The following is a 23,790-nucleotide window of genomic DNA, read 5'->3' on the forward strand; positions in this document are numbered from 1 at the left end:
ATGGTATGATGTTCTTGGGATCTTAGAAAGAGCATCCCTGTACAAGAGTGGGAAGACCTGTGGATTGAGTAGCAGACTTTTTCTCCTAATATGAATATCAGAGAGATTGTTTTGAAATACTAACAAGGAAGTATGTGACTCCAATTATAACAAAGAAGATCAACAGAGCTCCTAGTATCAGGTGTTGGAAATGTTGGGGGCAAGGGGAACAAAAGGACCCTTTTCATATTTGGTAGACATGTTCTTTGCCTAAGAAATACTGGAGAAAAATAAGAATAGTACTGGGGGAAATTCTAATTTTGTTATTGGCATATACTAGAGCCATTGTTTGTATTGGCATATGCTAATTCATCTTTACTGGACAGTGAGTGAAAATAAATTATTGTTTTAATAATTGATCCATTGTTTTAAAAACTAGAGAAATAATCTCATATGCGAACACTTCTGCAAGAATGGAGCCACTCTGGGAAGAGCATTTATTTAGTTAGTTTTATTTTGTTTATTCAATTTCTATACCGCCCATCCAAAAATGGCTCAGGGTGGTTTACACAGAGAAATAATAAATAAATAAGATGGATCCCTGTCCCCAAAGAGCTCACAGTCTAAAAATAAACATAATTTAGACACCAGCAACAGTCACTGGAGGTACCGTGCTGCGGGTAGATAGGGCCCGTTACTCTGCCCCTGCTAAACAAAGAGAATCACCACGTTAAAAGGTGCCTCTTTGCCAAGTTAGCAGGTTCCAAGTTCCCTCCCTGGCAGCATCTCTAAGATAGGGCTGAGAGAGATTCCTGCCTGAAACCTTGAAGAAGCCGCTGCCAGTCTGTGTCGACAATACTGAGCAAGATGGACCTATGGTCTGTCTGACTCCGTATATGGCAGCTTCCTATGTTCCTGATCCTCTATGCAAGATACTGGAGTCTATCCTCAATCACAAATACAGAAGAATGACTCCAGAAATGGTGGGATATTGTCCTCATGATTAAATTAACAAATCACATGCATGTGAAAACAAAACAAATTATGTGCATCAGGTGTTAGGACCATAGATCAGTGAAGGAGCATCTGAGGTTCCAAGTTCATTCCCTGGCAGCATCTCCAGCAAGGGCTAGGAGCAACACCAGCCTGTAATTTACTGCTGCTAGTCAGTATAGATAGGACAATGGTCTGACTCAGTATAAGGCAGCTTCCTGCGTTCCTGTGTTAAACAGAAATCACAAAGATGGGATAGTTTTATTAGTAACTGGACGTCGTTTATAAATTCCTACAAAAGTCTCATACTTTCAAACAGGCTTCCTTTATACTGTCATAATTACCTTTTTATTTACTTAAATTGTAAATTAGTCTTTTTCTGTCTTAATGTTCATTGCATTAATTTTAAAAAGATGGAGAAGTGTTGTACTACAGGGACATTTTGGCATTTCAGTCTGGAAGAGGATTTTGAAAAGGTGTGCACTATCTCCTAATTTCTGGACCTGATGTCCTTTACTCCCTTTTCCTCATACAGGAAGGATCCTTGTTCACTGTGCTGTGGGAGTAAGCAGATCAGCTACCCTGGTCCTCGCCTACCTCATGATTTACCACCACTTGACCTTGGTGGAGGCCATAAAGACCGTGAAAGACCATCGAGGCATCATCCCCAACCGGGGTTTCCTGCGACAGCTGTCCGCCCTGGACAGCACCCTCAGGCTAAAGCAAAGACCATGAGTCATCGGGAGACCATGGTGGCAGGCCTGAGGAACTTCTTCCTGGGTTAGATGTCAGGTGTTGTTCTTCCTGAACTTCCTGCCCTGCAGAACCTCCCCTGGCCCACAGTCTTAGCTCAAGTGCCACCCAAAGGTGAACAAGCTCAGGTTTCCAAGGGGAAGGGATCTTTCTCCCACCCTCCTTTCTGGCTTTGGGAAGCCATAGAATGGGGTTCTTCTAGACTACATGTTCACTGTCCAGCTGAGAGAGGTTGAAACTGCCTAAATTCCCTTGAAGTAATGTGTGATGTGACCTATTGCCTCCTCTTTGCTTGTAGCATTTGTTCAAGAGCAATGTATTTTAGCTGTGAGAATAAAGTCCTGCAGAGATTATGCATGCCTTTCCCTTTTTAGCAAATGCTGGGCACAGGTTGGGCAGGAGAGGAGCTGGATGGGTTGCTGCTAGAGAGTGATGATGCTTCTGTCCCTGGGGCAGCCATCAAACCTGTGTGTGAACCAGGAGGAGGAGGAGGAGGAGGAGGTGGAGGAGAAGAAGGAGAAGGAGAAACAACAACTTTATTTGTTAGCTGCCTGGGACAATTTGTTCTCTGGGCATCTTACAACACAACATTAAAACATGAGATTAAAAAACACACAACACATTAAATCATAACAGACCAAAAAGAGGGAAGAAATAAAAAATGCAAAACACTTTAAAATATATTTCTTTTACAATTAGTTAAAATCAGGTCAAAATTTAAAATTTAAAAGGCCTGAGTGAACAAACAGGTCTTTACTGGGCACCTTCACTGGGGAGACTATTCCATAAACTGTGTGCAACCACCGAAAAGGTCCTCTCCCTTGTGGCCAATCCACTTCGTGCATTTTTCTTCCATCCCATTAGCTGAAAGCAAGTGATGGGAAGGCAGATTTTTTCTTCCAGCAAGCTGACATTGGGAACTGGGGCCGAAAGTGAGGGTGCACACACCTTTTTGAGAGCAATGGGAGAGCCCTGCTTTTATTAGGGGCTCTGAGTCTCACCCTGAGGAAGCAAGACCACCACTAGAATCAGTCCTGAATCCGGACGCAGGATCAGACCCTGTAAGAACCCCAGAACTGAAGCCCCCAGAAACAGCAAGTCAAATCCTCCTGAAACAATATCTTCAGAAGCTACCCAAAGAATCAGCCCCTCCAACACCACTGCACTCCCCCTGATATTTGCACACCAGTGTCAGAAACGGGTTAGGCAGGATTGGATAGAGAGGGGAAGGAATGCCAGACGGCTGCCCCTTTAAGGCGTCCAACTTCCGGCAGGGAGGTGGAGCCTAGCCTGAGCTCAATGGTATTTAAGAGCTCAGTCCATCTCTGTCTGTCCAACTTGTCTGATGGAGCTGTCCGTGGTGCTGTAACCTGCCTTTCCTTGCCTTGCTCTGCACAAGGGCTTTTCTCCATGCAACAGGACAGAACAGAACAGGATGGGCTAAGGCAGCAATGAGGCCAAGAGTTATACTGCTGCCACTGGGAAAGACTTCAGGGCATGGTGGTGGGCCTTCTGGGCCCCTGGCAGGTGCCCAAGTTAGCCAACGCTTGATTAGCCAATGCCTGCAAAGCCATTTCGCCTCCCATGTGAAAACACCCTGTATCTAAGAAAATTTCAGGCTGCTGTTCTTTATAATGGCCACCAAGGGGCAACACAATCTCAAAAATAATAATGCTGCCTAGGATGACAGCTTTCTTAACAGTTCCATATCTCTCCCCATAAACAGCAAATAGAGTGAAGCTCAGTTGTAGGTCTAGGGGCTCTGGTCTTCTCTATGTGTATGGAAAAATAATTCCTCACCCTCCTCGTGCAAATCAATGGAGTTCTAAGCTACTAAGGAGCAGCAGACCCATTTCCTTTCATTACATTGTGTTCTTTGCTGGCTCAGAGAAGCAATCTTCACGCAGTTCCTGAACATATACAATTTCTCCTCCCAACATTGCAGCCAGGCATTTGTGAAGCAGTAATAAAATAATAATGAATTCCTGTAACTACATCCGTGCACCTCAGCACAATCTAATACTTTGATAGCAGCATGCCAATTTCAGCAGCAGGGAGAAATCTGAAGATGTGATTATGAATTAGCCAGATTCCAAGAGGCAGCTGTGCTCCCAATCACCCCCAGTGGTGGCTGGGAGGCATCTTGGATTCAGGGTAATGATGACACACATCACCTGGTGTGGGGGTGACAGAATGACTCTCTCAGGGCCCATCCAGGTAACGGAGGGCACAGAAGGCAATTTGTCAAGGCTGGTGCCGTTCTCTGAGATGCTTCTGGTGGCGTTGTTGTGCAACATAGGAAGCTGTCATATACTGAGTCAGACCCTTGGTCCATCTAGCTCAGTATTGTCCACACAGACCGACAGAGGCTTCATCAAGGTTGCAGGCAGGAATCTCTCTCAGCCCTATCTTGGAGAAGCCTGGGAGGGAACATGGAAACTTCTGCTCTTCCCAGAGTGGCTCCATCCCCCAAGGGGAATATCTTACAGTGCCCCTGCCTGTCATAGGAATATAGGAACATAGGAAACTGCTGTATACTGAGTCAGACCATTGGTCTATCTAGCTCAGTATTGTCTACACAGACTGGCAGCAGCTTCTCCAAGGTTTCAGGCAGGAATCTCTTTCAGCCCTATCTTGGAGAAGCCAGAGAGGGAACTTGAAACCTACTCTTCCTAGAGTGACTCCATCCCCTGAGGGGAATATCTTACAGTGCTCACACGTGGTCTCCCATTCAAATGCAACCAGAGTGGACCCTGCTTAGCTAGGGGGACAAGTCATGCGTGGTAGCAAGCATGACTTGCCCTCTTTGCTAAGCATGGTCTGCCCTGGTTGCATTTGAATGGGAGACTACATATATGAGCAATACAAGATATTCCCCTAAGGGGATGTAGTTCCCTCCCTGGTATCTCCAAAATAGGAGAGCTGGTCTTATGGTAGCAAGCATGACTTGTCCCTTTTGCTAAGCTGGGTCTGCCCTGGTTGCATCTGAATGGGAGACCACATGTGAGCACTATAAGATATTCCCCTCAGGGGATGGGGCTGCTCTGGGAAGAGCACCTGCAGATAGATAGATAAGTTTATTCGGTTATTCGGTCACCTGCATGCTTGCATGCAAAAGGTTCCATGTTCCCTCCCTGGGAGCACCTCCAAGATAGGGATGAGAGAGATTCCTGCCTGCAAGCTGCTGCCAGTCTGTGCAGACAATTCTGAGCTAGATGGACCAATGATCTGACTCAGTATATGGCAGCTGCCTATGTTCCTATAGGGCTGAGCCAGACTCCTGCGAGCAACCACTGCCAGCCTGTGTAGGCAGTACTGAGCTAGATGGACCAAGGATCTGACTCAGTAGAAGGCAGCTTCCTATGTTCCTGTGTTCCTAGCTCTGAGGTCAAACAGCTCAGCAGCAGCAGCAACATCATCATACTTGGCAGGTCAAGAGGACTATACTACATTGCTCTCTGTGTGTGCATCTGTGTGCGTCTGTGTGTGTGTGTGTTGTGCCGTCAAGTCGGTGTGGACTCCTGGGTGTTTTCCAGACCACACATTGGAACGTACTCACACCGTATCCAGTCCCTCTCCATATTGCCTGTTTCTCCACATCGGTGTCGCTGCATTATAAGCAGGGTGTGTTCACAGTTCCCATGCCTTGATTCGAATTTTAATGATGCACTTTTGCCCTACAATGTTGTAAATGCTCTGCAGGAAAGTAGCTGTATTTTTTTTTGCAGTAGGGCACCCCGCCCCGCATTTTATTCATTGTAGTGTTTTGCAGTGTGGACCGTTCTTTGCGCCCTCCCCCACCCACCCACCCTCCGTCCCCTCAGGGAGAGAAACAGGCAGAGAGAAATCTCAGCACCCCACATCTCCCTCCTCCTCTGCTTGCTCCCAACATAACTTGAACTTCTCAACACAGAAGGGGAGGGGGAGGGAGGAGATTGGAGGGGTCTTATTATTATTTTTCCACCAGGGTTCTTTTTGTGCATTCCCCTCTGGTGACCACAGAGCCATGTGGTTTTCTTGGTAGAATACAGGAGGGAGTTACCATTGCCTCCACCCGCGCAGTATGAGATGATGCCTTTCAGCATTTTCCTATATCGTTGCTGCCGGACATAGGAGTTCCCCATATTCTGGGAAACACACCAGTGGGGATTCGAACCAACAGCCTCCTGCTCTCTAGGCAGATTGCTTCCCCACTGCGCCATTAGGCGGCTGCTACGTGAGTAGTCCTAACCAAAAAAACAGGAAGAGTCATTTCCGTGTCTTCTGTTAGACTCAAGATGGCAGTGCTGCACAAGTTCAAAGCAACCAGGCAGGACGCCCTGGCAATGCAGTCAGGACAAATGCAGCTTGGCTGCTGTAAGGCTTGGCTGAAAGGCTTGGCTGCTGTAAAGGGGGCCAGAGGATGCTCTGTTAAGTGCTCCCATTCCTTGTGCAGGGAAGAGGCAGAGGCCGGTTTTCCTGGCAGCCTCTCCTCCGTTGCTCTGAAGCTGCTGCTGCTGCTGCACTCACAGCCAATATGAGAATCCATAATCCACCACCACTCTAGGATAATTGTGTCTGTCCTTGAAATGTTTTTTCTGCAAGCGTTCCAGCTGAAATCAGCCCATCACTACTCACTCTCCTTCTTCCCTGTTGCCTTTCCAGGGTTCCCTAGAAATCACCACTTTTTGGGGGGGGCGGGATTTAAAGCAGAAGAACAGTAAAGGAGGGAGTATTTAAACTCTACATAGGAACATAGGAAGCTGCCATATATGGAGTCAGACCACAGGTCCATCTAGCTCAGTATTGTCTTCACAGACTGGCAGCAGCTCCTCCAAGGTTGCAGGCAGGAATCTCACTCAGCCCTATCTTGGAGAAGCCAGGGAGGAGGGAACTTGGAACCTAGATGCTCTTCCCAGAGAGGCTCCATCCCTTAAGGGGAATATCTTATAGACAGTGCTCACACATCTAGTCTCCCATTCTACAAGCCAGGGTGGATTCTGCTTAGCTAAGGGGACGCCGTCATGCTTGCTACCACAAGACCAGCTATCCTCTTCCTGTCTTCTGTTACAAGGAGTATCCTTCACCCTTTGGTGGACAATCCAGACTACTCTTCTTGGGGAATAACCAAGAGGGTTCAAACTCTGTAGGATTAGGAAACTCTCTGATTTCTTGTAACAGAACCCCCCAAATTGGCCAGCCTCTTGGGGTGACTTTGGCTATGGGGTGCGGCTGTCACTGTGGGCGTGGCTATGAGTGGCGTGTGTCATGGAAAGCGCCTGCACGTCTGAACTTGTGACTACACCACTGGTTCAGACGCAAGCCTCTCCAAGGTGTGTCAATACAGTTCGAAGAAATGACGTCAGTTCCACCAGCAAATATTCTAAGTAGCAAGGCTGGAGAATCACTCTGCTCGGGAATCGGCACTCCGTGAAATGCCACGGCCAGTGGGTTCCCTGGATCGGGTCCAAGACAAAAGTAACCCACCCGTCCCTTCAAAACTTCGGTCGCATGGCTAAGGAGTCCTTCGGGAAACCTGGCTCCTCGTTTCTGACACGCCATAGGCTGGAGGCACGCTCCAAAGCCAGCCTATCGCCACGCCGCTCTTGTTCCAAGCCCAAGAAAGTATGCAAATAAGATCCGCTAGCTGCGAGTGGCGATTGGCTGGCATTGGGGGGCGGGGTCAGGGCTGAGGGAAGAGGGTCAGTTTCCAAAGTGTGCTAGAATGTATCCGCGAGGAACAATCACTTCCTTGGGCAGGCGCTGGTGACGCGCGTTGGCCACGGGAAGCTTGCGAGACTGGCGCGCTGATCGTCGGAATCCGCCTTCCTGGCTACTGCTGCTGCTGGAAGTCGCCGTTGTGGCTTGCCTTGATGCTCTTGCTGCTCCGAGACGGGAAGGCTTGTGGGCGCTCTTGAAGCCGCCGGGTGGAGAGCGAGGGCGAGAGCCGAGAAAGTTGGGCTCTGTGTGTGTGCGTGTGTGCGTGTGTGTGTGTGTGCGTGCGTGTCCTTCGGGTTGCCTTCTCTGCATCTCCGTCCTCTGCAAGCAGCTGCCCTGGGGACTCTGATGCACCCGTTCCAGTGGTGTAACGGTAAGCTTGTCCGGCCCAGCGCGGAGATGGAGAAGGTGCATCCTCTTTCATCGCGGTCCTGCTCCAGGGCCACCAAGTTCATGGTGCTCTAGTGGGCTGGGTGGGGATGTCAGTCCTATCTACATATGAAACGCAGCGTCTGTAAACAGAGTCCGCCGCGTGTTTGGGAAGATCGGAGCTGCCGGTGGGATGATGGGCTTCGGGGAAAAGATTCATCCGCGCGAGGCAGATCCCTTAGGCTGGTCCCTTTGTTCCCACTTTCGGGCTCTTGTTTCCCAACGGCACGTTCTTGCGGCCCCCGATTCGAATCGAAGCGAGGAGACCCAAAGATCCCCTCTTTCCACTACGCGCAAACCGTTGCAGATCTATATATGATCAGCTGGCGTGGCGTGGAGTCCTCAGGTTCGAGAAGCTTGCTCGCCACTTTGAGTGGTCCTGCTCCAGGTATTGATCTGCTGTGACTTTGGGATTTTTTTTTTCCCCTCCTTGTAAGCCAACATGATTACCTGCCATTTAAAAAACTTAAAATTCCTTGTAAGTTTTGCTTTGTGTGTTAGGACGCGCGCGCGCGCCCTCTGGAATCTCTCTCTTGATAGAATTAAAACCAGACCCAGTCCAAAAACTGTGAGGCTTTCCTATCGTTGCTGCAGCGATCCATTTCCAACCAGGCATTTCTTTCAAGTTTGGTCCTTAGAATGATTTGAGGGGATCCTTTGTTGACTTCTGCGAAACTTCCCCCCACCCGCCCAATGAATGAAGTCTCTCCTTCTTGGCTTTGGGACTACTGCTGGATGAAGCTCTCCTAAACCCATCCTTCCTCTTGGGGAGTTTGGAGGGGGGGGCATCTTTGCACAGCTGAGCACAAGAAGCTTTTAAAAATTCCTTTTCAGTGTTGGTAGGCGGGGGTGCCTTTCAGGAGGCCAAGCAGATGGCGACTTGCTTTTGTCAAGGGCTAATGGTTAATGAGAAAGGGAGCCAAGCTCTGCTTGGGATGAGTCGGGATTAATTATTTCAAGCCGCCGCTTTTGTTCTCTGGCTGCTGCTTCTCTCCCCTCCCCCACGCCCCCACCCCCAGCCATCTATAGTTTCACCAAATTTCACCCGCAGCAGCCGCTGGGCCATTTGTTGCAAAGACAATGGAAGGGAAGGAGAGGAAGAGGGGGCTGGTTTTATTTTGAGTACACCCAGACACTGAGGAATCAAAGTCAGCAACTACATTCACCTCCTGTGCCTCTCTTGGCGGCGGCTTTTTATAGCCTGTCTCTTCCCCAATCGCCGCCCGCCCATTTTGTGTGGAATTGGAACAAATCTATAACAAAGAAGTCAGGACAAGTTGCATCCCTCGGACCGCGAATGTCTCCCTCGATGCAGAGGATTTTCAATCCACTCCCTAAGAGGCTGGGGGGTTCTCTCAACAAAGTCATGGCTAAGTCACAGATGAGACTTAATGGGTTACTTTTGAGCTTGGTTTCTAGAAGGCCTGTGACCAGACCAGACCAGCAGACCAGACAAATGAGAATCTACTTTGGCCGATTGAATAGAACATCTCTCACCTTTATTGCAATAATCGTTGGTACAGATGCTTTTCTGTACCAGGATAGCCATTAATGTACACAGGAGGGACCACAGATCAGAGCACATACTTTGTGTGGAGAGGGTTCCAGGTTCAGATCCTGACATCTCCACTTTATAGGGGAGTGAGGTGCACGCACGCACGCACTCACACTAAACTGGGCACACAGAGATCTGGTGTGATATCTTCAGGTGATGGATAGATGATACCTTCAAAATACAAGGGTGGCTTTTTGGCACACTGTGGGGGCAGAATTCCTGTCAGAGACTATATATGCAGGGGTGGACCTTGCCTGAGTTGACAGTGACTGGTGGGGACCAGTGTTCCCTCTAACAGGGATTCCCAGATGTTGTTGACTACAGCTCCCAGAATCCCCAGCTGCAATGGCTTTTTCTTGGGGATTCTGGGAGTTGTAGTCAACAGCATCTGGGAATGCCTGTTAAAGGGAACACTGCTGGGGACACCAGAATGGCAGGAAGATACTCGCCACCACTGCCATTGGAATGGTTCTTCACATGGTTCTTCACACTGGAATGGTTCTTCACCAATCTGCCCCTTGCAAGCTTTGCAAGGAATGCCTCTCTTCACATGCTTTGCATAGGAACATAGGAAGCTGCCATTTACTGAGTCAGACTGTTGGTCTATCTAGCTCAGTATTGTCTACACAAACTAGCAGCAGCTTCTCCTGCTGTTTGCAGGCAGGAATCTCTCTCAGCCCTGTCTGGAGAAGGGAGGGAACTTGGAACCTTCTGCATGTAGATGATCTTCTCAGATCAGCCCCATCCCCTAAGGGGAATATCTTATAGTGCTCACATGTTGTCTCCTATTCAAATGCAAACCAGGGCAGACCCTGCTCAGCAAAGAGAGCAAGTCATGCTTGCTACCACAAGACCAACTTATAGGAAGCTGCCTTCTACTGAGTCAGACCCTTGGTCCATCTAGCTCAGTATTGTCTACACAGACTGGCAGCAGTTTCTCCAAGGTTGCAGGCAGGAATCTCTCTCAGCCCTATCTTGGACATGCCAGAGAAGGACTTGGAACCTTCTGCATACAAGCATGCAGATGCTCTTCCCAGAGTGGCCCCATCTTACATTGCTCACACATGTAGCCTCCCATTCAAATGCAAACCAGGGTGAACCCTGCTTAGCAAAGGGGATAATTCATGCTTGCTATAACAGACCCCTTAGCTAAGCAAGGTCTGCCCTGGCTGCATATGAATGGGAGACTAGAAGTGTGAGCACTGTAAGATGTTCCCCTCAGGGAACAGAGCCACTCTGGGAAGAGCATCTAGGTTCCAGGGTCCCTCCCTGGCAGCATCTCCAAGATAGGGCTGAGAGATTTTTGCCTGCAACCTTGGAGAAGCCGCTGCCAGTCTGTGTAGACAATACTGAGCTAGATGGACCAAGGGTCTGACTCAGTATATGGCAGCTTCCTATGTTCCTAAGACCAACTCTCCTCCCAGACCAGCTTCTTGCAAACTTGCAAGGCAGCATTTGGTGCCTCGCTTCGGATACCACAGTGCCTTGGCTCGCCCCATTGCTCATGCTGCTACCTATAGTAGAAGGATTGTGTTTGCTAGCATGCTTGGACATCACGAAACATAGGAGGCTGCCTTATATAGAGTGAGACCACTGGTCCATCCAGCTCAGGGCTGAGTATTTATTTATTATTTAGTATTTATAAATTTTTCTTATATACCGCCTTCTCCAAAGGCTCTAGGCGGTGAACAACAACAACACCAATAACAATTAATTTAATAATTAATTAATTAATGGACAAAAATCTGGCAAAACAGGTGGGTCTTTAGAAGGGCCTTAAAAGGAGGACCCACTGAGAAGACCTCACAGACCAGGATACAACAGGCCGAGAGAGGCAATCCCAGAGATATACAGGTGCCCATTAAGGGTTTTGTGGGTAAACTTGGAGGGCCCCCCCCCCAGCTATTGCTGAACTACAACTCCCATCATTCCCAGCCACAACTTATTGTGGCTGGGAATGATGAGAGTCGTAGTTCAATGATAGCTGGAGGGCCACGTTTGCCCTCCCCTGATCTAGCTTCTCCAAGTTTTCAGGCAGATGCCAAGGACCTGGGACCTTCTGCGTGGAAGGATGGTGCTCTACCACAGAGCTGTGGTCTATTGGATGTGGTTCATTGAAACCCTATTCACACACATTGTCCATGCCTTTGGGCATATTAGGTACGTGTTTTTGTATTAATTGCTGAACACATGTTAATTTTTAAATGAACCTGGGTGCAGGCCACCTCACAAGCAGGCACAGATAGGAAATGTAATACTCTCTGAAAATAATATATGTACAGGTCAGTGTGTACAGAATAATGTGTGTACAGATCTGTGTGTGCATACAGTATACACAGACTGTACATGTTGAATATAATGTGCAAATAGAACTCCAGTCCCTTTCAAAACTGTAACCACAAGGCACCTGAAATACTTGCATGAGCCAGCATATGCAAGGCTGTGGCAACCTGGGGTTCATATCCGCCTCTGCAGTAGATTCAGTCTGTGGTCAAGTCACTATCTCATCTCTTGAGTTGTTGAGTTTGGTTTGGTGTATTGCAAATTAAGAGCATTATGTATAAACAGGTAATACTAACCAGTCGGGGTCCTCCCTAATAAGAGTGACAGAAGAGAGAGAGAGAGCTCTCCTAACTTCCACCAAACACGGGAGCAAAGATCTTTATTTGATGACTGAATGCCATTGGACCAGAGGGTCCCAGGGCTTGCTATTCTGCCCAAAGAGCCATGCCTCTTCCATGCATGATGCTTTGGATAGAATTGTGAGATGGGGATGGGGCCGTACTCAGTGGAAGAGTATCTGCTTTGTTTGCAGATGGTCCCGTATTTGATCCCTGGAATCTCCAGGTAGGGCTGGGAAAGCCTCCTTCCTGAAACCTTGAAGAAGTCCCCGCTGATCAATCTAGACAATACTGAACTAGATGGACCAATGGTCTGACTCAGTAGAGATCACAGCAAGCAGATCCAACCACCATAAACACAAAAAAACACACGAGAAAGGAAGTATAATATGAAAAACGTGTACTTGGATCCATGATTCATCGAAATATAGTAATAACTAGCTGGCCGGGCATAGAACATCTACGCCTCTAGTTCTCCCTCGTCCTCAGCCCCTTGTTCTCAGCTCTCCCCCCAACCAATGTTTTTTCTCTCTAGCCGGCCACTTTTTTCTGGTCGCCCACTACTTTCTCCCCCTCCCCAGCTTCCACTTTCTCTCCCCGCCCACCCATTCTCTGGCCTGTCTGTTGGCCTTAGCTGTATGTTCCCTGCCGCCGCCGTCACTTTCCTCTCCCCCTCCCCTCGCTCACGAACTCTCGCGAGAGCTGCCACACATGAGATTAGCGATGGGTATGTCTAAGAGAATGGTAGATGGGTAGATGGGTAATCATATATAAGAATATAGATCAAGATGTAAGATATAATAAATAATGTCTAACCTAGTAAAACACTATATCATATAATTCAAAATATGTACATCATTATAGCATGCTCCATTGTGACGTACACAACAGAAACCCACTGAATAACTGTTTCGAGAAACTTTATCAAGTATCCCTATAGATCCCAAACTGTTTATAGTAAAAGCAGATCATATCTTCAAAGTGAATAAGAACCATATTGAAGAACTTTGAACATGGAATAAATCCTCTGCAGAGAGAACTTCCAAATATTTTTCTTCTGTGGGTATATGACTTCTAGTGCACAGTCATATAATTCACATATTGCCAAGCTCTTTTACAAACTGACTTCCAAGTCTTTTCTTCTATGAGTAGATGACTTCTATTGCACAGTTATATAATTAATATATTACTTGAACTCTTCTGCAAGCTGACCTTTACTGCTGAAAAGTATCTGGGATACTGCAACTTTTTCATATTATATAGAGTTTTTAGGAACATAGGAAACTGCCATATACTGAGTCAGACCATTGGTCTATCTAGCTCAGTATTGTCTTCACAGACTGGCAGTGGCTTCTTCAAGGTTGCAGGCAGGAATCTCTCTCAGCCCTCTCTTGAAGATGCTGCCAGGGATTGAACTGGGAACCTTCTGCTCTTCCCAGAGCGCCTCCATCCCTTAAGGAGAATATCTTGCAGTGCTCATACATCAAGTCTCCCATTCATATGCAACCAGGGCAGACCCTGCTTAGCTATGGGGACAAGTCATGCTTGCTACCACAAGATCAGCTCTCTAGTTCTATACTTCATACTATACTTTATTTCTCATGTATGTTTTTGTGTTTATGGATGTTGGATCTGTTTGCAGTGATTCATATTGGATGTTCCAGATCCTAGTTGTGTGGGGCCTGACTCAGTATAGGGCAACATCCTATGTAGACACGAATCTTGGCTTCTGTGGGTACATCTGGGAATGTACATATGTGCCTACAGATACACATATGTACATCCACAGATGCAGAGCTCGATTTTATACCTTCTCCTGAATGTATGAAGGTTGGGAATGGGCCAGCAACCCCACACATTTATGGCTTATTTGGAAAATGCTCTGACCAGCCCTTCCTAAACATGGGGAGGGACGGGATGCATATAATCTACTCACATGGAGGGTGGTTCTCTTTAATTGAAACCACACACTGAGGTATGGTTTGGATGAATCACTCCCCACCACCCTGGTATGATCACCTGGTATACCAGGTGGGACGAAGATGTGTATGCCCACACTCCCCCTCCACCTTGCGTATAAGATGGGCTATGCCTAATGGCACAGCAGGGAAATAACTTGCCTAATGAGCAAGAGGTTGCTGGTTCAAATCCCCACTGGTATGTTCCCCAGACTATGGGAAACACCTCTATCGGGAAGCAGCGATATAGGAAGATGCAGAAAGACATCATCTCAGACTGCACAGGAGATGGCAATGGTAAACCCCTCCTCTATTCTGCCAAAGACAACCACAGGGCTCTGTGGTCACCACGAGTCAACACTGACTCGACGGCGCAACTTTACTTTTACTCTGAGTGTACTTTGGTCTGTTGTCAGTGCAGATTAGACAGTGAGAACAGGGCTATCATTTGTGCTGATTCACACCCATCTCCGAGCCTCTCATCCCAGCTGTGATTCTCACGAAGCCCGCAAAGCTTTGGGCCAGAGCCACTAGACAGAGCAGCCAGACTCAATTAGTCAGGACTGTCTCATTGAAATTAATGGGATCTAAGTTTCCTCGTGACTAACTTGTCTCCTGGATTTCAGCAGTGCTTAGTCATAACGATCTAATCCCAGATGTTGCCCAGTGCTAAGACCTCTCTCTGGGCACAGTTTGATAGTGGCAGCAGTATATAACCTGGGGTGGCCCAAGGCTTATTTTAGGACAGAGAGCTGTTCTAGCATTCCAGTTACTTATGCAGGTGGCCATCTACAGCTCCTTTTGAATCAGGAACAAGGAGGCACCTTCAGCTCCACTGAGCCTCTAGAGAACAATCTCTATCTCCCTATTGTGCACTTTCTGCAAAGAGCAGAAAGAAACCAAACTACAGCACCTGCTCCCCGACTCACAAGCCCGTTGCTACACACGCACACACACACAGCGTTGCCTTTCAGTTTCTCTCTTTGTGATTAGCTTATCTACTACTGCTATGAATATTTCTATTCCGCTCTTCAATCAAAGTTCTCAAAGCAGTTTACATACAAAAATAATGGTCCCCTTTTCCCAAGCAGCCCCCTAATGGTGCAGCAGGGAAGCAACCTGCTTAGAGAGCAGGAGGCTGTTGGTTCGAATCCCCACTGGTGTGTTTCTTAGAATATGGGCAACTCCTATATTGAGCGGCAGCGATATCGATATAGGAAGATGCTGAAAGGCATCATCTCATACTGTGTGGGAGGAAGCAATGGTAAACCCCTCCTGTATTCTACCAAAGACAACCACAGGGCTCTGGGGTCACCAGGAGTCGACACCGACTCAACATGTACACCTCTCTGAGCTCCTCGGAAGGAGAGCGGGATATAAATGTTAAAAATAAATAAATAATTTGGTGCATTGTTTAAAAGAACAACAACACAGGAAGCTGCCATATACTGAGTCAGACCATTAGTCCATCTAGCTCAGTATTATCTACCCAGACTGGCAGCAGCTTCTCCAAGGTTTCAGGCAGGAGACTCTCTCAGCCCTATCTTGGAGATGCCAGGGAGGGAACTTAGAACCTTCTGCATGCAAGCAGGCAGGGGCTCTTCGCAAAGCGGCCCCATCCCCTATAGCAGGGCTGCTCAACTTCGGCCTGCTGGCAGATGTTGGCCTACAGTCCCATAATCCTGGCTATTGGCTACTGTGGTTGGGGATTATGGAAGCTGTAGTCCAAAAACAGCTGGGGGGGCCCTAAGTTGAGCAGGCCTGCCCTAAGGGGAATTTCTTACAGTGCTCACATGTAGTCTCCCATTCAAATGCAAACCAGGGCAGACTCTGCTTAGCAAAGGGGACAATTCACTCACTTACTACTACTATTTCTATACTGCTTTTTCAACAAAGTTTCCAAAGCGGTTTACAAAGAAAAATAAGGAATAAAATAAGATGGTTCCTTGTCCCCAAAGGGCTCACAATCTAAAAAAAAAAGAAATATAAGGTAAACACCATGAAGAGTCACGGAGGGATGCTGTGCTGCGGTTGGATAGGGCCAGTTGCTCTCCCCCTGCTAAATATGAGAGAATTGCCACTTTGAAATGAGCCTCTTTGCTCGCTCTGTTTGCTACCACAAGACCAGCAATCCAGATGCTGTGTATGTAGAAAAGAAAAGCAGGCTTAGAAACCCTGCAAAAACAGCAGCATGACTCCCTTTAATGCACACAAGCAAACCGTTTGTAAGGTCTCTTCTGAGAATCGACTGAAAGCTCATAAGTCAGGGTGGGGGTCTGCCTTTGCAGTCCTGTTCCCCACCCCAACACACACACATACATAGATATATATTCAGGAGACACACAGCGATTGCATGGACAGTGGCGTTCTCAGTGCCCCATCTCTCTCTCTCTCTCTCACACACACACCACCACCCAAAGAGGAGACCCATGACTCTGCTCTGCAAAAACTGTCATGTGCTTTTGCCCTAAGCAGAGTTGACTGAAGAATCAGATGACACCAGCTTCGGATGACCAGCTGCAGCTAGGATAGGACTGGCCACTTCGCGGGGGGGGGGAGACATAGATTGGCTTGATCTTGCTCCTTGAACAGCAGCTTGATCTGCAGCAATTACAAGGGGTGATACTTCTGGCCCCACCCCCTGATATTGACCATGCCCCTCACACCTACGCCAGCATCAGGGGTTGGGGCCAGAGGCATCCTGATGTTCCCTTTGGAAGCACCCCCACTCAAAGCTATCAGGTGGTGCTGCCTGTATGTATGTATATGTATGTATGTATGTATGTATGTATATGTATGTATACATATGTGTATACATATGTATGTATGTATTTGATGTCTATACTGCCCTTCCAAAAGAGGCTTAGGGCGGTTTACATTAAAATAAAAACATCTAAAATCAATTAACAGTTCAAATCAGAAACTATAAAAACAACATAAAACCATTGACAATTAAAGCATTTAAAACAGTTTTTAAAAGCCCTAGGAAACCAGGCCAAGCATTTGCAGTTTTAAAACAGTTTTAAAACCCTGAAAGCCCAGGCTAAACAGATAGGTCTTAAGGGCTCTCCTGAAGTCTAATGATGAACTCAAATTACAGATTTCTGCTGGGAGTAAATAGCAGGGGCAGGAGAGGGTGGTGCGATCCAGATCCAAACCCAAACCACAGTGTGGAGAAAGGAGTTAGTTTCTCTCTCTCACTCTCTCTCTCACACTCACACACACACACACACACACACACACACCATGATGGCATGGCAAATTGGGCCTCTCATGGCTGCCATTTGCCCTGGGACGAAAGCTCCCATTGGCACTTAGGAGCTTATAGCAACAAATGGGGGTGATCCAGATATGGCTTACAGATCCCTTTCCCAATCTGGATCAGGTATCCCTTTAGCTGTTGTTTAAGAAAGGAAAGGAGCCCTTAACATAATGTAGTTGGGTCATTAAAGCACCTGGATGACGGCAGCCAAACACCCCCACGTTAAAGCAAAAAGAGACCTTTCTGCCAGGGTTTTTTAAAAAAATGTTTCTCTAGCATCATCACCGGAAATACCAGCCTCTGCCTGAACCCAGATAACCCCTTTGAGTTGGCCACTCAACCCACAGGAAGGCTCAAGTGCTATACACACAATCTCTCTCTCTCTCACTCACACACACACCTCTTTCTCAAAACCAGGTAGCCCATTTTTCCTGAAATCTGTGTTTATAGAAACACAAGTTGCTTGGCGCTGAATGGCCAGTGCTAAGCAACAGCTGATAGAGGAAGCCTTATCAGTGCCTTAGAACTGGAGTCTATCCTGCTGTTCCATTTTTCCCCTTAATATGTTGTTTATGGTTGCTATATTGTGATTAATCCCTGAAGTCGGTTTTGAAAAGTGGAGCCCCTTCCTGTAACCAGCTGTTCTCTATCTCACAAAGTCAACATAACCTCTCTGTGTAAGGATTCTTTAAATAGTTGATTGGATCATGTTTTGATCACTTCCTATTTGGGGCCCGGAAAAAGCTGGCTATTGCATGCAGATCATCATGTCTTCTTGCTCTTGTCGCTGATTAACAATCGTGCATCTGTAAAACTGTCTTTGCATCTGCAGCCTTTAGCCCCTTTCAGTTGTTCAGTGAAGGCATGAGAAAAACCAAGATTTTGCTTGCTGTCCTGAACTCTGCATGTTCATTGGACTGTAGGGAGAATAGAGCCCTATTCACACATCATGTTCGACACTTGTAGTATCTGTGTGCAGTGTGTGAATCATCTCTATGCTCATAAGAGTTATTCAAATGATATGTTCAACACCTGTATAGGAACAGTTCCTAACAGATAGGAGCAGTTCCTATCTCAGGCCTCGGCAAATTTTCTTTGGATCCAGGATCCGGCCCCAAAATGTAGGAGCCAGACAATGGCGCTTCCGTCCTCCAGCAGGTGTCAGCCTACAACTCCCATAATCCGTAGCTATTGTCCATTGTGGCTGGGGATTATGGGAGTTGTAGTCCAAAAACAGCTGGGGGGGGCTAAGTTGAGCAGGCCTGCAATGGACCCTTGGCAAAATTACTGGATTTAGTGATGGATACATTGTGGAGCAGGAGGAATTCTCTGCCACAAGATGTTGTGACAGCCAACAGCCTGGATGGCTTTAAGAGGGGTTTAGACAAATTCATGGAGGACAGGTCTATCAATGGCTACTAGTCTGAGGGCTACAGGCCACCGCCAGCCTCAAAGGCAGGATGTCTCTGAATACCAGTTGCAGGGGAATAGCAGTAGGAGAGAGGGCATGTCCTCACCTCTTGCCTGTAGGCTTCCAGCAGCATCTGGTGGGCCACTGTGTGAAACAGGATGCAGGACTAGATGGGCCTTGGGCCTGATCCAGAAGGGCTGTTATGTTATGTAGGAGGGTAAATAGACTTCTTTTTATCTTCTTTTAGCAGGAGGAGAGCAACTAGCCCTCTCCATCCCCAGCACAGCATCCCTGCAGTGGCTGCTGCTGGTGTCTCTCTTATGTTTCTTTTTAGATTTTAACCTCTTTGAGGACAGGGAGCCATCTTATGGATTGATTGATTGATTCTCTATGTAAACCACTTTGGAAACTTTTGTTGAAAGTTTGTTGAAAAGTTCGTTAAAAAGCCAGCGTGGTGTAGTGGTTAGAGTGCTGGACTAGGACCGGGGAGACCCGAGTTCAAATCCCCATTCAGCCATGATACTTGCTGGGTGACTCTGGACCAGTCACTTCTCTCTCAGCCTAACTTACTTCGCAGGGTTGTTGGGAAAGAGAAACTCAAGTATGTAGTACACCGCTCTGGGCTCCTTGAAGGAAGAGCAGGATATAAATGTAAATTTTTTTTAAAAAGTGGTATATAAATATTTGTTGTAGTAGTAGTAGTAAATGTGGCTGCCGAGAGGACAGTTTCCTCCTCCTGTTTTCTGCACTCCGCTGATGGCCCCTCTCTCCTTCCATTCTCCCCCAAGGATGCTTCTGCGGTTTGGGGCTGATCTACACCAACAAATCGTGCACGATGCCTCCCATCACCTTCCAGGACCTGCCGCTGAATATCTACATGGTCATTTTTGGCACTGGCATCTTTGTCTTCGTGCTCAGCCTCATCTTCTGCTGCTACTTCATTAGGTGAGTCATCGTCCCAGCGGCCCACTGAGTGCAGGTGTGAGAGATGCACCTGGATTTCTGGCTGCAGTTGTTGCTCCCTAAGCCGATCTTTCCCCAGGTCATCTGGGGTCACGGAGGGAGGAGGGCTGGTGCTCCAAACCAACTTAAGCGGCATGATTCGAGCCAGCTGAGTTCCCCGGAACTTTAGCATGGGTTCCTTGCCATCTGAGTAAGTGAGCATCACTGATGGCTGTGAAATTGGTCGATTAATTATGTATGTGAAGAAGTGCTTTCTCTTCTCTGTCCTGAATCTACTGCTGATCGATTCCCTTGGATGACCTTGAATGTCAGAGAGGCAGAGAGAGAAGCTTCTCCCTAGTCCCTTCCAGTGTTCTCTCCGGTTTTTTTCATCTGTTACTGCAGAATGAGTTTTGTTCTGAGTGGCAGTATCAAGCCAGTGTGTGTGTGCACGTGCATTCAGAGTGGGGCCTTCCTGATTCAACTTGAGCAGGATCTAAAATTAGCTGAGTGGACATTTTTTTTAAAAAGTGTGAGCGCATGCACACCTTAAGCAGGCCTGCTCAACTTAGGCCCCTCAGCTGTTCTTGGACCACAACTCCCATAATCCCTAGCCACAGTGAGAGCTGGTCTTGTGGTAGCGAGCATGACTTGTCCCCTTAGCTGAGCAGGGTCTGCCCTGGTTGCTTATGAATGGGAGACTAGAAGTGTGAGCACTGGAAGATCTCCCCCTCAGGGGATGGAGCCGCTCTGGGAAGAGCATCTAGCTTCCAAGTTCCCTCCCTGGCGGCCTCTCCGAGATAGGGCTGAGAGAGATTCCTGCCTGCAACCTTGGAGAAGCCGCTGCCAGTCTGTGAAGACAATAGAGAGCTAGATAGACCAATGGTCTGACTCAGTATATGGCAGCTTCCTATGTTCCTATGCACAGTGGCCAATAGCCAGGCATTATGGGAGTTGTAGGCCAACATCTGCAGGAGGGCCAAAGTTGAGCAGCCCTGCCAGGAGAGACCACGGATCCCTTCCGACACACCATGCGTAACTTCAGAACTCTCTCTCATTCCCCCCCCCCCCATAATCATATTCTTTTCTAAACTAAAAAAAAAACCCCAGTCACTTGAGCTTTTCCCTGTGGGAATGAGCACAGATCATTTGCCAGAGATCAGGGCTGCTCCACTTTGGCCCTCCTGCAGATGTTGGCCTACAACTCTCATAATCCCTGGCTATTGCCCACTGTGGCTGGGGATTCTGGGAGTTGTAGTCCAAAAACAGCTGGGCAGGGGGGGCGCTAGGTTGAGCGGGCTTGCCAGCTCAATAAGACATCCAGATGTCTTGTTTCTTAAAACAGCTGGATCTTCTTTCTGAGTCAGCCGTGGTGACCCTGTCTCTCGAAACCCAAGCAGCCAGTACAGTTCAGGCCATCTGGCCACACTGACCAGCCCTGCCTGTGACACTGCAGGAAATGGCAGGAAGTTATGGGAAATGCTGTTCCAAGTGGCCAGGACAGACAGATGCATTGTTTGAAAGCAGGAGGGAGGTGTCCTGGTACCATCCTCCACTTAAGGGGAATCTATTTTTAAACTTTGCATTCATCTCCAGCTGGGATAGCTAGAAAGCGTTGAGTGGAGTACACAGGGCTGATTTCTCCCAGTCGTTTAGAGCCTCTATGCCATCAAGCCATTAAGGGTGCTACAAGCAAAATAAAAGCACCAGCTCAAGTTTTGCTTTTCCCAGACCGGCTTTTTCCGGACTCCTTCTGAATGTACGCCCTCGTTTCAGGTTAGAGATTGCCTTGGTTAAGGTCATGGGTCGGGCAGTCTGTGTCAGGAACTGGACAAGAGGAAGTGTGTCCTTGCTGATTCTGCTGGACTTCTCGGCAGTTTTTAATACCATCAACCAAAGCATCCTTCTGGAATGTCTGCTTAGGTTGAGGCTGAGAAGCACCATTTTGCAGTGGTCCTAGTCTTTCCCGGAAGGCAGATTTTGTTAGCCGATTCCTGGGGACTGGGCCTTGAACTCTTGCCCTTTCGTCCTGGTGGCCTACGAGGTTCTGGCCTGTCTCCAATGCTGTTTATCATCTACATTAAACTGCTGGGGAACACGGTCCAGAGTTTGGGGAGTTTGCTGTCTAGGCATGTGCACGAACCAGCGCTTGGCCGGTTCAGTGGCAGTGGGGGTGGTTACCTTTAAGGAGCAGGGCGGCTGCTCATCCCCACCACCCATTGTGTCCACTTCCGGTCCGATGCTGACCGGGGCAGCGAGGAGGTACGCTGCCACCCTGCACCAGCGGTTTTGGAGACAGCGCTGGTGGGGGATAGGCGGGGGGCGGATTAGCACCCTCCCTGCTCTTTAAAAGGTCACACACCCCACCGCCCCCGAACCAGCCTGAACTCCGGACCTCCGAACCGGTTCCACGGTCCGGAAAGGAGTGCCGCACCGGTTCGTGCACATCCCTCTTGCTGTCATCAATATGCAAGTGACACACAACTCCCTTTCTACTGGAAACCAAGAAGATCATGGAAGTTTCCAACTCGTGCTTGGAATTGGTAATCGGCTAGATGTAGGCAAACAAACTGAGACTTATGCCTGACAAAACAGAAATACTCTTGGCTAATTCTGGAATGGAGAATCATCTCGTTGGGGCTGGTATTGCACTCCCTGGCAGCATCTCCAAGATAGGGCTGAGAGAGATTCCTGTCTGCAACCTTGGAGAAGCCGCTACCAGTCAGTGTAGACGATACTGAGCTAGATGGACCAATGGTCTGACTCAGTAGAAGGCAGTTTTCTATGTTCCCCTTGAAAAATCAGGTTTGCTGTCTGGTACTATGAGCCACTTGGAGTGCTCAGTTCAGACTGAAAACATGGGATATAAATCCAGTCAAAGTCAGAATAATTATTTTTTGCTACATAAGAGACTATGTACTGTATTTACTTGAATTCAAGGTTAGAAATTGAGGGGGCCATCTTAAATTCAGTCTCCTCTTCCTTTCAAGTTAATACATGTATAACCTGTATTTAATTTCTCTCTTCTTTTTATTGCAGTTGTCTTAAATTTGGAGTCTTATATTTGGGTAAATGTGGTACTGAAATATGATTTGGAACTCATTCTTGCTTTTTAGCAGTCGCTAAGCTCTGTAGAGCTTTGGCTTGGGGGAAAATCAGCCAATTAAAACAGACCAGTTCCATCAAATTTGGAGAGTGGTGTTCCTGAGCAAGTGTGTGTGCTGTCAAAATGCAAAAGAGAATGACACAATTGCAATTTCATTTAGAAATGGATTTTATGTATTAGTCCCTGTAATAATAATAGTGACGATCAAATTCATCCTTGCTGTGAAAGATAAGTTATTGCTATCTTTCGAGGAGGATAGGAAGCTTTTATGGTTTCTGTAAATACTCGGTTTAATGAAGAAAATAAAAATGATACGTGCAAATCCTGTAAAGGAGAAAGGAAATCAGTGTCGCGGGTTGAAAATGAACCAGTCTCAAACAGCATGTGAAATGTCAGGCTATACTCCACGGACCACTTTAATGTGCATTTGAAGTCCCAGGAATCAGAGACAAGATGTATTGACCGTTTCATGTAGATTTAGCTTCTGGGGAACCTGGGGAGAGGCAATGACAACCCTAGCCATGCACATGAACAAATTATTGACAAGGACTGACATAATCCACAAGCCCCGTGGACATGGTAGTGTCTGGAAAGATTGGGTGATATCCCTTGAAGCCTTATTGCTTACCTTGTTTCTTTCCATTGTAGGAAATGGGTGGTGGAGGGTGAGGGTAATGCTTCCCATTCTACTGTCCGAGCTCTCCTGTGGTGCTGTCATCTCTGTGAGGCTTGCAAAATCATGTCTGCCGTTGTATCCCAAAAGAGCAAATTAGGGGCAGCTATTTACCAGGGATCGGTAACCGAAAATAGGGACTGCCCCTGGGAGAGTTGGAGCATTATATGTGGGCAGTCAGAGACACAACGAACCAAAAGGCACTGATATATACAGACTGCGGGGAACATCTCTTTATCCCAGCAGAACTGCATCCGTGTTCTTTATGCAGTTTTAGGAACATAGGAAGCTGCCTTATTAGACTGAGTCAGACCCTTGGTCCATCTAGCTCAGTATTGTCTACACAGACTGGCAGCAGCTTATCCAAGGATGCAGGCAGGAGTCTCTCCCAGCCCTATCTTGGAGATGCTA

General features: G+C 47.5%; 2 protein-coding genes across 8 annotated transcripts in view; both read left to right on the forward strand.

The window, feature by feature from the left end:
• DUSP26 (dual specificity phosphatase 26) overlaps positions 1-2,078 on the forward strand; it is a 34,533-nt gene extending 32,455 nt beyond the window's left edge. For all 4 annotated transcript variants that reach the window (XM_053270201.1, XM_053270202.1, XM_053270203.1 and 1 more), the window contains one exon: positions 1,508-2,078. In XM_053270201.1, coding sequence (XP_053126176.1) covers positions 1,508-1,707 — 200 coding nt within the window. In that variant the 3' untranslated portion in view covers positions 1,708-2,078. The remainder of the gene's footprint in view (positions 1-1,507) is intronic.
• Positions 2,079-7,414: 5,336 nt separating this feature from the next.
• The window catches only part of RNF122 (ring finger protein 122), a 28,950-nt gene continuing 12,574 nt past the window's right edge, over positions 7,415-23,790 (forward strand). For 2 of the 4 annotated variants that reach the window (XM_053269020.1, XM_053269021.1), the window contains exons 1-2: positions 7,415-7,795; positions 19,447-19,603. In XM_053269020.1, the coding sequence (XP_053124995.1) occupies positions 7,771-7,795; positions 19,447-19,603 (182 nt within the window). In that variant the 5' untranslated portion in view covers positions 7,415-7,770. Of the gene's footprint in view, positions 7,796-17,825; positions 17,925-17,986; positions 18,056-19,446; positions 19,604-23,790 lie in introns of those variants that run through there. The other 2 variants (XM_053269022.1, XM_053269023.1) reach the window with 2 other exon arrangements.

Source organism: Hemicordylus capensis, chromosome 8, assembly GCF_027244095.1.
Source record: "Hemicordylus capensis ecotype Gifberg chromosome 8, rHemCap1.1.pri, whole genome shotgun sequence".
NCBI classification, from domain to species: Eukaryota; Metazoa; Chordata; class Lepidosauria; order Squamata; family Cordylidae; genus Hemicordylus; species Hemicordylus capensis.